Source organism: Heptranchias perlo, chromosome 8, assembly GCF_035084215.1.
Source record: "Heptranchias perlo isolate sHepPer1 chromosome 8, sHepPer1.hap1, whole genome shotgun sequence".
Taxonomy (NCBI): Eukaryota; Metazoa; Chordata; class Chondrichthyes; order Hexanchiformes; family Hexanchidae; genus Heptranchias; species Heptranchias perlo.
In genome coordinates, this window is record NC_090332.1 from 40,088,711 (window position 1) to 40,101,047 (window position 12,337).

At 44.8% G+C, this 12,337-nt stretch overlaps 1 protein-coding gene across 6 annotated transcripts in view; it reads left to right on the top strand.

Moving 5' to 3' along the window:
- LOC137324566 (acylphosphatase-2-like) overlaps window positions 1-12,337 on the top strand; it is a 123,583-nt gene that overhangs the window by 22,742 nt on the left and 88,504 nt on the right. For all 6 annotated transcript variants that reach the window (XM_067989003.1, XM_067989002.1, XM_067989000.1 and 3 more), the window contains one exon: window positions 1,603-1,712. In XM_067989003.1, the coding sequence (XP_067845104.1) occupies window positions 1,603-1,712 (110 nt within the window). The remainder of the gene's footprint in view (window positions 1-1,602; window positions 1,713-12,337) is intronic.

Sequence of the window (12,337 nt, forward strand, 5' to 3'; positions counted from 1 at the left end):
CAGGTCAGGTACAGCAGAGGCTAGATGCAAAATTGTGTTCTACAGCAATTCTGAGTGCTCAAAGTTTCTTCCTTTCATTTGCAAAATCACCCTTTTTATACTGCAGGGTGATTTTATCAGCTGTGGGTGGGGGGAGTTGAAAAACATGGTTACTGCAAGCTATCGCCTCCACCCTTTTGTTTTTTTCCAGCTGCCAGTCAAGTATTTTTTGTGGGATCTACTAGTACTTTGCTGCTCAACATAGTTCTAAAGAGCAAAGAAACAAGTAAAGCATTTTAAAATGCTAAGACACTTCATGCACACTGAATGGCAATGGTACAGGAACAGTTTTTTTTTAATTGGCTCTTAAAGAGGAGGAAAGTCACATGTCTGTTGGTTGGGGGTGAGAGAAGTGGACTTGCAGCAATGTTACTCCATTGCTGCAAGTTTACCAAAGTCAGCTGCTGGCATTTACAGCAGTAGAATTCTAATTGTTAGAAGTTAACATTAATAAAACCCACCAGAAATGTGAGTTTCATTTATCCTGATTTTTTTTTAAACTTACTAATTTTATAAACATTGGCTAAATTATCCAAACTGTTGATTATTTCTGCACCTGTTTGCTACTATAAACTAAGTACACAGCTTCCCATATGTGTATTTTATAAGTGTCCCAAGGAGGATCCCAGGTCAGCAGTGCAGTTAGCAGATTTGTCTACGCGGTTGAGAATGGCACAGGTGCTTCAGTATCCTCCCAGATAGACCAGGTGATTTGTATTCTATGCTACTCCAACTTTTGTTACTTTACTCAACCTCAGGAAAGTCCAAACTGAATCAGTGTAAATCTTTCCATTTCACATCAGCCATCCTTATGGCAGCTCAGAACATAATTGGCAGTTGTGGGCAATCTGTGCTGTGGACCTACCAGGAACTGTGGTTGAATAATTATAATTAGTTGAGAGAAAAGACTGAACCATATCTCAGGTGAAAAGACTGTTAAATCCATTTCATCACTATGTCACCTAAAATTCAGCCTTTAATATTGTAGCTTGTCACCTCTGCAATGCATTTTGGAAACGATTCAATCATTGTAACAAGATCATACTGTGCACTTACCCTGTATAACTTTTTACGGGATCATAAAAAAGAACAAACGACTTTATTAGCTAGAAGACTCTGCAATTACTGGCTACTGTGATCATGTCCTTCCTAGAATAGATTACATCATCGAAAAGCAAGGATATATATTTCCCAGTGGTGCAAATATATAGCACACAAGCTGGAATACTCCATGGAGTAGCAGCATATTGCAGCATTATTTTACTTTTTTGTTCTCTGGTAAACTACTGAAATGTAAAATAAAAATATTGAAATACCAAACTATTTTTTTCCAAAGCCCATTTTATCGGTCATTCAAAAGGAAAGGCTCTAATTCCACTTTGGTGTACTTCAGATTAATATTTGTATACTCAACTTGCAGCGTTGCATGTCAAATGTTTCTTTTTGTTACGCAACAGCAAAGTAGAGACATGCCCAAACTGTATTTTTTAGAAAACCCATATAACCTGATGATCTGAAATAAAACCATATCAAAATCATACTATTTGCTCCATTTTGTTTCAGTACACAGAGGATCAGGCAAGAAAACTTGGTGTGGTGGGATGGGTTCGAAACACTAGGGGAGGAACTGTAGATGGACAAGTGCAGGGGAAAGGAGAACTGGTAGACTCAATGTAAGTGATGCATGTTATTTACACTTCTCTTTATTGTAAGTTAATAAAATGTTAGATATAGAATAATACAAGTTTAAAAGTCTAAAATCCATTTTTCTGTTTGTGCTTAGAATGTTTTGGCAAAACTTATGAGTGAATGTTTAAGTTGTTTGTGTTTGTTTAAATTGTCTTGATACTGTTTGGACATCATTAAAAGTACCTAACTTTTTTAAATTTATAATCTCCCCTGTGTTAAAAGTCCAGTGCATGTTTGTCTAGAATAATTAGTTATAATTATTTGTTACCTGGCTTTCACTTGTTTAATATAAAATCAAAACAGTGAAACATAAATATGGAGTAAGAGAGCTTGGGCACAGAGCATGGTGAAATGGAATGAATTGCAAACAGAGTGAAGACTTTAAAATGGGAATTTGGTGAGGGTGGGAATACACTGGTGAATAGAATAGAAAGTATGTTTTTATCAAACTGGAATTTAACTTGGTTTTCTAACTTTAAAAAAGTGCAAGTCAGTGGCAGTTAACAGTCAATCAGCTGAAAGCAGGTCCCTGACTAGATGTTAATTATTGTGGCTGGAAGTTGGCTGACCAGTTGTAACGAGTGTGTTTCTGAAAGGTATATATTAGAGGGATATCTGCAGAAGCTCAGAGCTTGGTGAAACGGTGTGAATTGCAGAGTGAAGGCTTCAAAACAGGAATTTGGTGAGAGTGGGAAATCACTGCAGAGGGGGAAGGAGGTGCGAAGTAAATTAAACCAAGGAGCAACAGTAAATATATAAGTAATCAATAATTAATTAGATCTATGGGGATAAAATTAAAATTAACTAAGTAAAGGATACCAACATTAATGGGATCTGAATTACATTAAATAAAAATCTGGTATACGTAAATAGGAGTTAAGGGGTTACTAAACTAAAACATATATATAACATAAGCAGATAGACTTTTAAGTAAAATGATGGGACAGCTGAGACCTGTTAACTGCATTTCTTGTGTCGTGTGGGAACTCCAGGATGCTTCATGTGTCCTCGATAACCACAACCTCCGGCTGCTCGCACTCACGCTCAGAGTTTCTGAGATTGAGGAGCGGCTGGATTCACTGGAGGGCATACGGGAGACCGAGAAGTTCCTGGATCACATGTTCCAGTAGGTGCTCACCCCGCAGCCACAGAGAGTTCAGGAGGATAGTGGGTGGCCACTCGGCAGGGCAGGAAGAGGCAGGCAGTGCAAGAATCCTCGGAAGTGTGGCACTGTCAAACTGGTTTTCAGTACTGAATACCAGTGACGATGACGACACCTTGAGGGAGTGCAGTCTAGAGCACATCAATGGCACAGTGGGGCAAATGATTGCACAGAGTGGAACAGCGAAGTGTAGAAATGCAGTAGTCATAGGAGAGTCGATAGTCAGGGGGATAGACAGACGTTCCTGCAACCGCCGCGTGAGTCTCGCATGCTGTGTTGCTTCCCTGGTGCCAAGGTAAAGGACATCACTGGGTGCAGAACATTTTGCAGGGGAAAGGGGAGCAGCCAGAAGTCGTGTTGGAACCAATGACACAGGTAGGAAAAGGATTGAGGTCCTACACACTGAGTTTCAGGAGCTTGGGAAGAAGTTAAAGAGCAGGACCTCAGAGGTAGTAATCTCTGGATTACTCCCAGTGCCACATGCTAGTGAGTAGAGGAGCAGTAAGATAAGACAGGTAAATGTGTGGCTAGAGAAATGGCACAGGAGGGAGGGCTTCAGATTTCTGGGGCATTGAGACCAGTTCTGGGGCAGGAGGGACCTATACAAGATGGATGGGTTGCACATCATCAGGGCCAGGACCAATATCCTCATAGGGAGGTTAACTAGTGCTGTGGGGGAGGGTTAAAACTAATTTGGCAGGGTGAGGGGCACCAGGATGAAGCATTAGAGAGGAGATGATCCATCTCGGCCTCCTCCTGATATCCCCACGATCACTGAAGCCAGACTTCAGCCAATTCGATTCGCTCCACGTGATATCAAGAAACGGCTGAGTGCACTGGATACAGCAAAGGCTATGGGCCCCGAAAACATCCCGGCTGTAGTGCTGAAGACTTGTGTGCTCCAGAACTAGCCGCGCCTCTAGCTAAACTGTTCCAGTACAGCTACAACACTGGCATCTACCTGACAATGTGGAAAATTGCCCAGGTATGTCCTGTCCACAAAAAGTAGGACAAATCCAATCCGGCCAATTACCGCCCCATCAGCCTATTCTCAATCATCAGCAAAGTGATGGAAGGTGTCGTCGACAGTGTTATCAAGCGGCACTTACCAATAACCTGCTCACCGATGCTCGGTTTGGGTTCCGCCAGGACCACTCGGCTCCAGACCTCAGAGCAGCCTTGGTCCAAACATGGACAAAAGAGCTGAATTCCAGAGGTGAGGTGAGAGTGACTGCCCTTGACATCAAGACAGCATTTGACCGAGTGTGGCACCAAGGAGCCTTCGTAAAATTGAAGTCAATGGGAATCAGGGGGAAAACTCTCCAGTGACTGGAGTCATACCTAGCACAAAGGAAGATGGTACTGGTTGTTGGAGGCCAATCATCTCAGCCCCAGGACATTGTTGCAGGAGTTCCTCAGGGCAGTGTCCTAGGCCCAACCATCTTCAGCAGCTTCACCAATGACCTTCCCTCCATCATAAGGTCAGAAATGGGGATGTTCGCTGATGATTGCACAGTGTTCGTTCCATTCGCAACCCCTCAAATAATGAAGCAGTCCGTTCCCGCATGCAGTAAGACCTGGACAACATCCAAGCTTGGGCTGATAAGTGGCAAGTAACATTCGCGCCAGACAAGTGCCAGGCGATGACCATCTCCAACAAGAGAGAGTCTAACCACCTCCCCTTGGCATTCAATGGCATTACCATCGCCAAATCCCCCACCATCAACATCCTAGGGGTCACCCTTTACCAGAAACCTAACTGGACCAGCCACATAAATACTGTGGCTACAAGAGCAGGTCAGAGGCTGGGTATTCTGCGGCAAGTGACTCACCACCTGACTCCCCAAAGCCTTTCCACCATCTACAAGGCACAAGTCAGGAGTGTGATGGAATACTCTCCACTTGCCTGGATGAATGCAGCTCCAACAATACTCAAGAAGCTCGACACCATCCAGGACGAAGCATCCCGCTTGATTGGCACCCCATCCAGCACCCTAAACATTCACTCCCTTCACCACCGGCGCACTGTGGCTGCAGTGTGTACCATCCACAGGATGCACCGCAGCAACTCGCCAAGGCTTCTTCGACAGCACCTCCCAAACCCGCGACCTCTACCACCTAGAAGGACAAGGGCAGCAGGCACATGGGAACAACATCACCTGCACGTTCCCCTCCAAGTCACACACCATCCCTACTTGGAAATATATCGCCGTTCCATCATCGTCGCTGGTTCAAAATCCTGGAACTCCCTTCATAACAGCACTGTGGGAGAATCTTCACCACACGGACTGCAGCGGTTCAAGAAGGCGGCTCACCACCACCTTCTCAAGGGCAGTTAGGGATGGGCAATAAATGCTGGCCTCGCCAGCGACGCCCACATCCTATGAATGAATTAAAAAAAAGGAGATACAAGGTGGACAAAGGACTGGGAGAGACAAACAGCATTAGAAAGAAGAGTATAGAACAGAATCATAGAAGTTTACAACACGGAAACAGGCCCTTCGGCCCAACATGTCCATGTCGCCCAGTTTATACCATTAAGCTAGTCCCAATTGCCTGCACTTGGCCCATATCCCTCTATACCTACTCTATAAGTAGTTCAGAACTAGGAGGAATCAGACAGGGGGGAAATGCAAGACAGACTAAGATGGGTTTGAAGTGCATGAGCGTAAATGGACGGAGCATGGTAAATAACGTTGGTGAGCTGCAGGCATAAGGAGTCGCATTGGATTCTGATATAGTGGCTATAATGGAGACCTTTGCTCAAACAAGGGGAGGAATGGGCACTTAATATTCCTGGCTACAATGTATTCAGGGAAAATAGGGAAGTAAAAAAGGAGTAGGGGATGGCAGTATTGATCAAAGATACTGTTACAGCACTAAAATGGGATGATGTACTTGAGGGTTCAAAGACAGAATAGAGGAGCTATAATACTGCTGGGTGTATATTATAGGCTACCAAATAGTGGGAAGGAGTTGGAGGACCAAATTTGCAGAAAGGTGCAAGAAAGGTTGAGAAAGTGGTTAAAAAAGCGTACAGGATGCTGATCTTTATTAGTAGAGGCATAGAGTACAAAAGCAAGGAAGTTATGTTGAGCCTTTATAAAACACTGGTTCGGCCACAACTAGAGTTTTATGTCCAATTCTGGGTACTGCACTTTAGGAAGGATGTGAAGGCCTTAGAGAGGAGCAGAAAACATTTACTAGAATGGTTCCAGGGATGAGGGACTTCAGTTATGTGGATAGACTGGAGAAGCTAGGGTTGTTCTCCTTAGAGCAAAGAAGGTTGAGAGGAGATTTGATAGAGGCATTCAAAATCATGACTGGTTTAGATAGAGTAGAATCATAGAAAGGTTGCAGCACAGAAGGAGGCCATTTGGCCCATCGAGTCTGTGCCGGCTCTATGCAAGAGCAATCCAGCTAGACCCACTCCCCCGCCCTATCCCCGTAGCCCTGCAAATTTTTTTCCTTTCAAGTACTTACCCAGTTCCCTTTTGAAAGCCACGCGTGAACCTGCCTCCACCACTCCCTCTGGCAGTGCATAACAGACCCTAACCATTCGCTGTGTAAAAAAAGTTTGTCCTCATGTCACCTCTGGTTCTTTTGCCAACCACCTTGAATTTCTCTCTCTATTCTGTCTGGACCCTTCATGATTTTAAATACCTTTATCAAATCCCTTCTCAACCTTCTCTGTTCCAGCTTCTCCAGCCTATCCACATAACCAAAGTCCCTCATCCCTGGAATCATTCTAGTAAATCTTTTCTGCATTCTCTCTAGGCCATCATATCTTTCCTAAAGTGCAGTACTTAGAACTGGTCGCAATACCCCGGTTGTGGCCAAACCAGTGTTTTATAAAGGTTCATCATGACTTCCTTGCTTTTGTACTCTATGACTGTAGATAAAGAGAAACTGTTCCCATTGGCGGAAGGGTTGAGAACCAGAGGACACAGATTTGAGATGATTGGCAAAAGAACCAAAGGCGACATGAGGAAAAACTTTTTTAGGCAGTGAGTAGTTATGATCTGGAATGCTTGCCTGAAAGGGTGGTGGATGCAGGTTCAATCGTGGCTTTCAAAAAGGAATTGGATAAATATTTGAACGGAAAAAATTTGCAGGGCGAGGGGGAAAGAGCAGGGGAATGGGACTAACTGGATTGCTCTTACAAAGAGCCGGCACAGGCTCGATGGGCCGAATGGCCTCCTGTTCTGTAACGATTCTATGATTCTAACTTTAGAGTAGTGATAATGGGGGACTTCAATTATCCCAATATAGACTGGGAAAATAACAGTGTAAAGGACAAAGAGGGGAGGAATTCTTGAAATGTGTACGAGAGAACTTTCTTGATTAGTATGTTTCCAGCCCGACTATAAAGAAAGTAGTCCTGGATCTAGTTCTGGGAATGAAATGGGGCAAGTGGAGTATGTTTCAGTGGAGGACCATTTGGGAAACAGTGATCAGAATATCATTAGGTTTAGAGTAGTTGTGGAAAAGGACAAGGAAAAATCAAATGTGAAAATATTCAACTGGAGGAGCACTCATTTCAGTGAGTTGAAAAGATCTGGCCAAGGTGGATTGTAATCAAAGATTGGCAGGTAAAATGGGAGGACTTCAAAGAGGATATGGTTCAGGTACAGACTGGACACATTCTCACGAAGGGGGACGGAAGGGCATCCAAAACTAGAACTTCCTGAATAACTAAAGATATAGAGATTAAAATGAAACAGAAAAAGGAGACTTATGGTGAATGTAAGGTTCATCATTCAGTAAAGAGCCAAGCTGAATGCAAAAAGTACAGCGGAGAATTGAAAAAGGAAATAAGAGGGACAAAGAGAGTATATGAGAATTAGCGGGTAACATAAAAGGAAACCCAAAGGTCTTTTCTAAACATATAAATAGTAAAAGGGTAGTCAGAGGAAGGGTGGGGCAGAATAGGGCTTCTTGTGGAGGCAGAGGGCATGGTTGAGGTACTAAACAAATACTTTGCATCTGTCTTCACTGAAGAAGAGGATGCTGCCAATGTAACAGTAAAGGGGGAGGTAGTAGAGAAATTGGATTGGATAAAAATAGATAATGATGAGTTACTTAAAAGGTCGTCAGTACTCAAAGTAAAAAAAAGTCACCCGGCCCGGATGGGATGCATCGTAGGTTGCTGAGGGAAGTAAGGGTGGAAATTGGATATTGGAGTGGTGCCAGAGGACTGGAGGATTGCAAATGTTGCACCCCTGTTCAAAAAAGGGGAGAGGGATAAACCCGGCAACTTACAGGCCAGTCAGCGTAACATTGGTGGTGAGGAAACTTTTAGAGACAGTAATCCGGGACAAAATTAATTGGCACTTGGAAAAATATGGATTAGTAAATGAAAGCCAGCGCAGATTTGTTAAAGGAAAATCGTATTTGACTAACTTGATTGAGTTCTTTGATGAAGTAACGGAGAAGGTTGATGAGGGTAGTGCAGTTGACGTTGTGTATTTGAACTTTCAAAACCACATAATAGACTTGTTAGCAAAATTGAAACCCATGGATTAAAGGGGCCGTGACTGCATGGATACAAAATTGGCTAAGGGTCAGAAAGCAGAGTGTAGTGGTGAACATTTGTTTTTCAGACTGAAGGGAAGTGTGCAGTGGTGTTCCCCAGAGGTCAATGTTGGGACCATTGCTCTTTTAGATATATATTAATGACCTGGACTTGGGTTTACAGGGCATAATTTCAAAGTTTACAGATGACACGAAACTCGGAAATGTAGTAAACAGTGAGGAAGATAGTAACAGACTTCAGGAGGACGTAGATAAACTAGTGAAATGGGCAGACACATGGCAGATGCAATTTAACGCAGAGAAGTGTGAAGTGATTCATTTTGGTAGGAAGAATGAGGAGATGCAATATAAACTAACTGGCACAATTTTAAAGGGAGTGCAGGAACAGAGAGATCTGGGGGTGTACATACACAAGTTTTTGAAGGTGGCAGGACAAGTTGAGAAGGCTGTTAAAAAGGCATACGGGATCCTTGGCTCTATAAATAGGGGCATAGAGTACAGAAGCAAGAAAGTTATGCTACACCTTTATAAAACACTGATTAGGCCCCAGCTGTAGTATTGTGGCCAATTCTGGGCACCACACTTTAGCAAGGATATCAAGATCTTAGAGTGGGTGCAGAGGAGATTTACTAGAATGGTACTAGGGATGAAAGACTTCAGTCACATGGAGAGGCTGGAGAAACTGGGTTTGTTCTCCTTAGGGTAGAGAAGGTTAATAGGAGATTTGATAGAGGTGTCAAAATCATGAAGGGTTTTGATAGAGTAAATAAGGAGAAACTGTTTCCAGTGGCAGAAGGGTCGGTAACCAGAGGACACAAATTTAAGGTAATTGGCAAAAGAACCAGAGGTGACATGAGGGAAAAAATATTTACTCAGCGAATTGTTATGATCTGGAATGCACTGCCTGAAAGGGTGGTGGAAGCAGATTCAATAATAACTTTCAAAAGGGAATTGGATAAATATTTGAAGGGTAAAAAATTGCTGGATTTCTGTGAGTATGGCAAGGTCTAAATAGGGTGTCGCAGTCAAACAGCTCTGGTTACAGTTGGGTAACGTACTTTGTGACAAAATACTAAGAATTACAGGAAGCCCATTGTCAGCGTTGAGTCCATTTCACCACCTAGTGGTGGAGGCAGTTCCTTTTTCTCACAGACTGAGAGAAATAAAGGGGAGAAAACTGGCAATCCCCATATCAAGGTGAGCTCTGAAAAGTGAAGAAAAAGTAACGAGCAAAAGAAAGAGTACATCATTGGCACTCTTGTACTCCATTAAATGCTGCAATGTTGGCTTGGCTTACACTGCCAGTTCACATCCTTGTGCAGTTGCGGAAAGTCAGAGCTCCATGTATGATGGTTAAACACATGGATTGAGTGCTGCTCACTGGCCTTTCACTGCCAGTTTAGTGATTGAAAAGAGCTGACAAGATAGTCAGCTCCATTTAATTGTTAAAATGTCAAAGCAGCATGGCAGTTGTAATAAAAGAATTGGATTCCTTATATGATCTATGGGGGTTAAATTGGGCCACGTAGTGCCCGTTTTTTAGGCGCTACGTGGGTACCTAAGGTTTCAAAATGGGGTCCAAGATGCACGCACACACTTCCAATGGGAAGTGCGCAGGACGCCATCTTGGTAAAGGGGTTTGCACGCGCGCCTAATAACTGCCGGCCGCATGCAGAGCAGGCAAATCAGTGTGCCGTGCTGATTGAAGCCACTGCTGCCATTTTGAAACTCCAAACTCCAGTCTTCACCTCACACAGCTGAATACGACGTTAAATGGCATGAAGGACCCCCCCCCCACCCCCCAAACACCTCTACTTAAAGGGATCATGAAGTACTTACAGGTTAGTTGCTGGATTATTTCTTCTGGCTGCTGGTGCAATTGTACACGTTTTTGGAGGTTTCCTATATTTGGCTAAAGTTTCAGTACTCTACAGGGAGTGGTCTGGCTGGTCTTGCAGTCCTTTTTATGTCATTTAAAATAATGTGCTTAAAGAAGTTGCTTCCAGATATGGGTGGCCTGGTAAGGCTTCCTCTGGGAATTGAACATGCCTGGGAGAATGGCCACGCATGGCAGGACCAACTGCTAGAAGAGGGAGGAGGAGGAGGAGGAGGAGGAGGAGGAGCAGAGCACTCAGCAGGAGGCCATATCCGCGGAGGGTCTTCAGGGAGCAATTCTCTTACCTCATCTTCAGCGAGGATCAGTGCTTGAGACATCTTCAGTACACAAAAGAGGTCATGACTGAAATCTGTCAGCTGCGGCAGCCACAACTGCAGTCTCAAAGCAGAGTAAGGACAGCATTGCCTGTGGCTGTCAAGGTGACCGTGGCTCTTAATGTTTATGCCTCTGGCTCCTTTCAGGCTGCTGCTGGAGTCATCAGCAACATCTCGCAGTTTGCAGTCCACTGCTGTATAATGGAGGTCACTGAAGCTCTCTATACAATGAGAAACGCATCTCATTCTCTCTTGCCAGAGACAAGCAGGAGGAGCGAGCACGAAGTTTTGCACGGATTGCAGGCGTCCCCATGGTTCAGGGGGCCATTGACTGCACACCCATTGCCTTGCGTGCTCCTCATCCGAATTCAGACATATTCATAAACAGAAAGGGATTCCACTCCCTCACTGTGCAGCTGGTATGCGACCACAGGCAGCGCATCATGCAGGTGAATGCCCGCTATCCTTGCAGCATTCGTGATTCTTTCATTCTGCGGCAGTCCTCTGTTCCACCTGTATTTGAACCAGCACAGCAAGTCAAAGGCTGGCTACTGGGCGACAAGTGTTATCCCCTCACGATGTGGCTCATGACACTGGTCCAAAACGCGCGCACACGTGCACATCAGGTGTACAATGAGAGCCATGCTGCCAACAGGAACACTATCGAGCACACCATCGGCGTTCTCAAGCAACGCTTCCGCTGCCTCGACCACTCTGGACGAGCCCTGTGGTACTCAGCTGAGCGGGTATCGAGATTTGTGGTAATATGCTGCATGCTGCACAACCTGGCCATTATGAGGGAACAGTCCCTGCCACTACCTATCAGGCTAGAAGCTGAGAAGCAGGAGGAGGAGGAAGAGGATGTGCAAGAGGAAGTGAAGGAAGAGGAAGGGAGGCTACAACGTAGACAGCCCCTTTCTAGCAGGGCTCTATGTGATCAGATTATTCGTGAGCGATACCAATAACCTCAAATACACCTTCTCATTCACCAACAGTCCCACACCCCTTACTTTTCCTCTCTCACTGACCACACATTGTCCTCTTTCTAGCCACACTTGTTGGTTCCTCTGTCAGTTCACCACGGAAGTAAAAACCATCACCAAATGTAAATTCAAATCCAAATTTATCAATTCAATCATTAAATAATACAGACAAAATGAAACTAATCACCCTTGTGCATCCCTTTAGAGCTTGTCCTCCGTGTGCCCTACAAGTTGCTTCCCCAGTGGCTGCAGCATGGGTGGTGGAAGGCTGCTGACCTTCAACTGAGGAGACTGCAGATGACCTTGGAGGACGACCTCGAGCAGCTCTGGGCTGGGAAGGCCCGGCTTCAGACTGCACCATCTCAGCCTGAGCTGTAGCAGTCTGGGCCAGCTAGCTGACTGGCAACAGCAAGGGCATTGGCAGTGGGGCAGGGGTGGGAGTAGGTATGCTGTCATCCTGAGAGAGGACAGCAGGCTCCTGTTCCATGGAGCCACTGCCACTCTCCTGGGGCGGCGTCTCAGCAATCCTGGTGATCTGTTGGAGAACAGATTGCTGGACTGCTTAGATGGCCTGGAAGCCCCTTTCAACAGGGGTACCCAAAGCAATGAAGGCAGCAGGCTGAGCTCCCAATGCAGCAGTCTGAGCTTCGATGGCAGATGTTTGTGCTGCACTGGAGGCTGTGACATCAGTCATCAGACGCTGCAACATGGTGGGTTC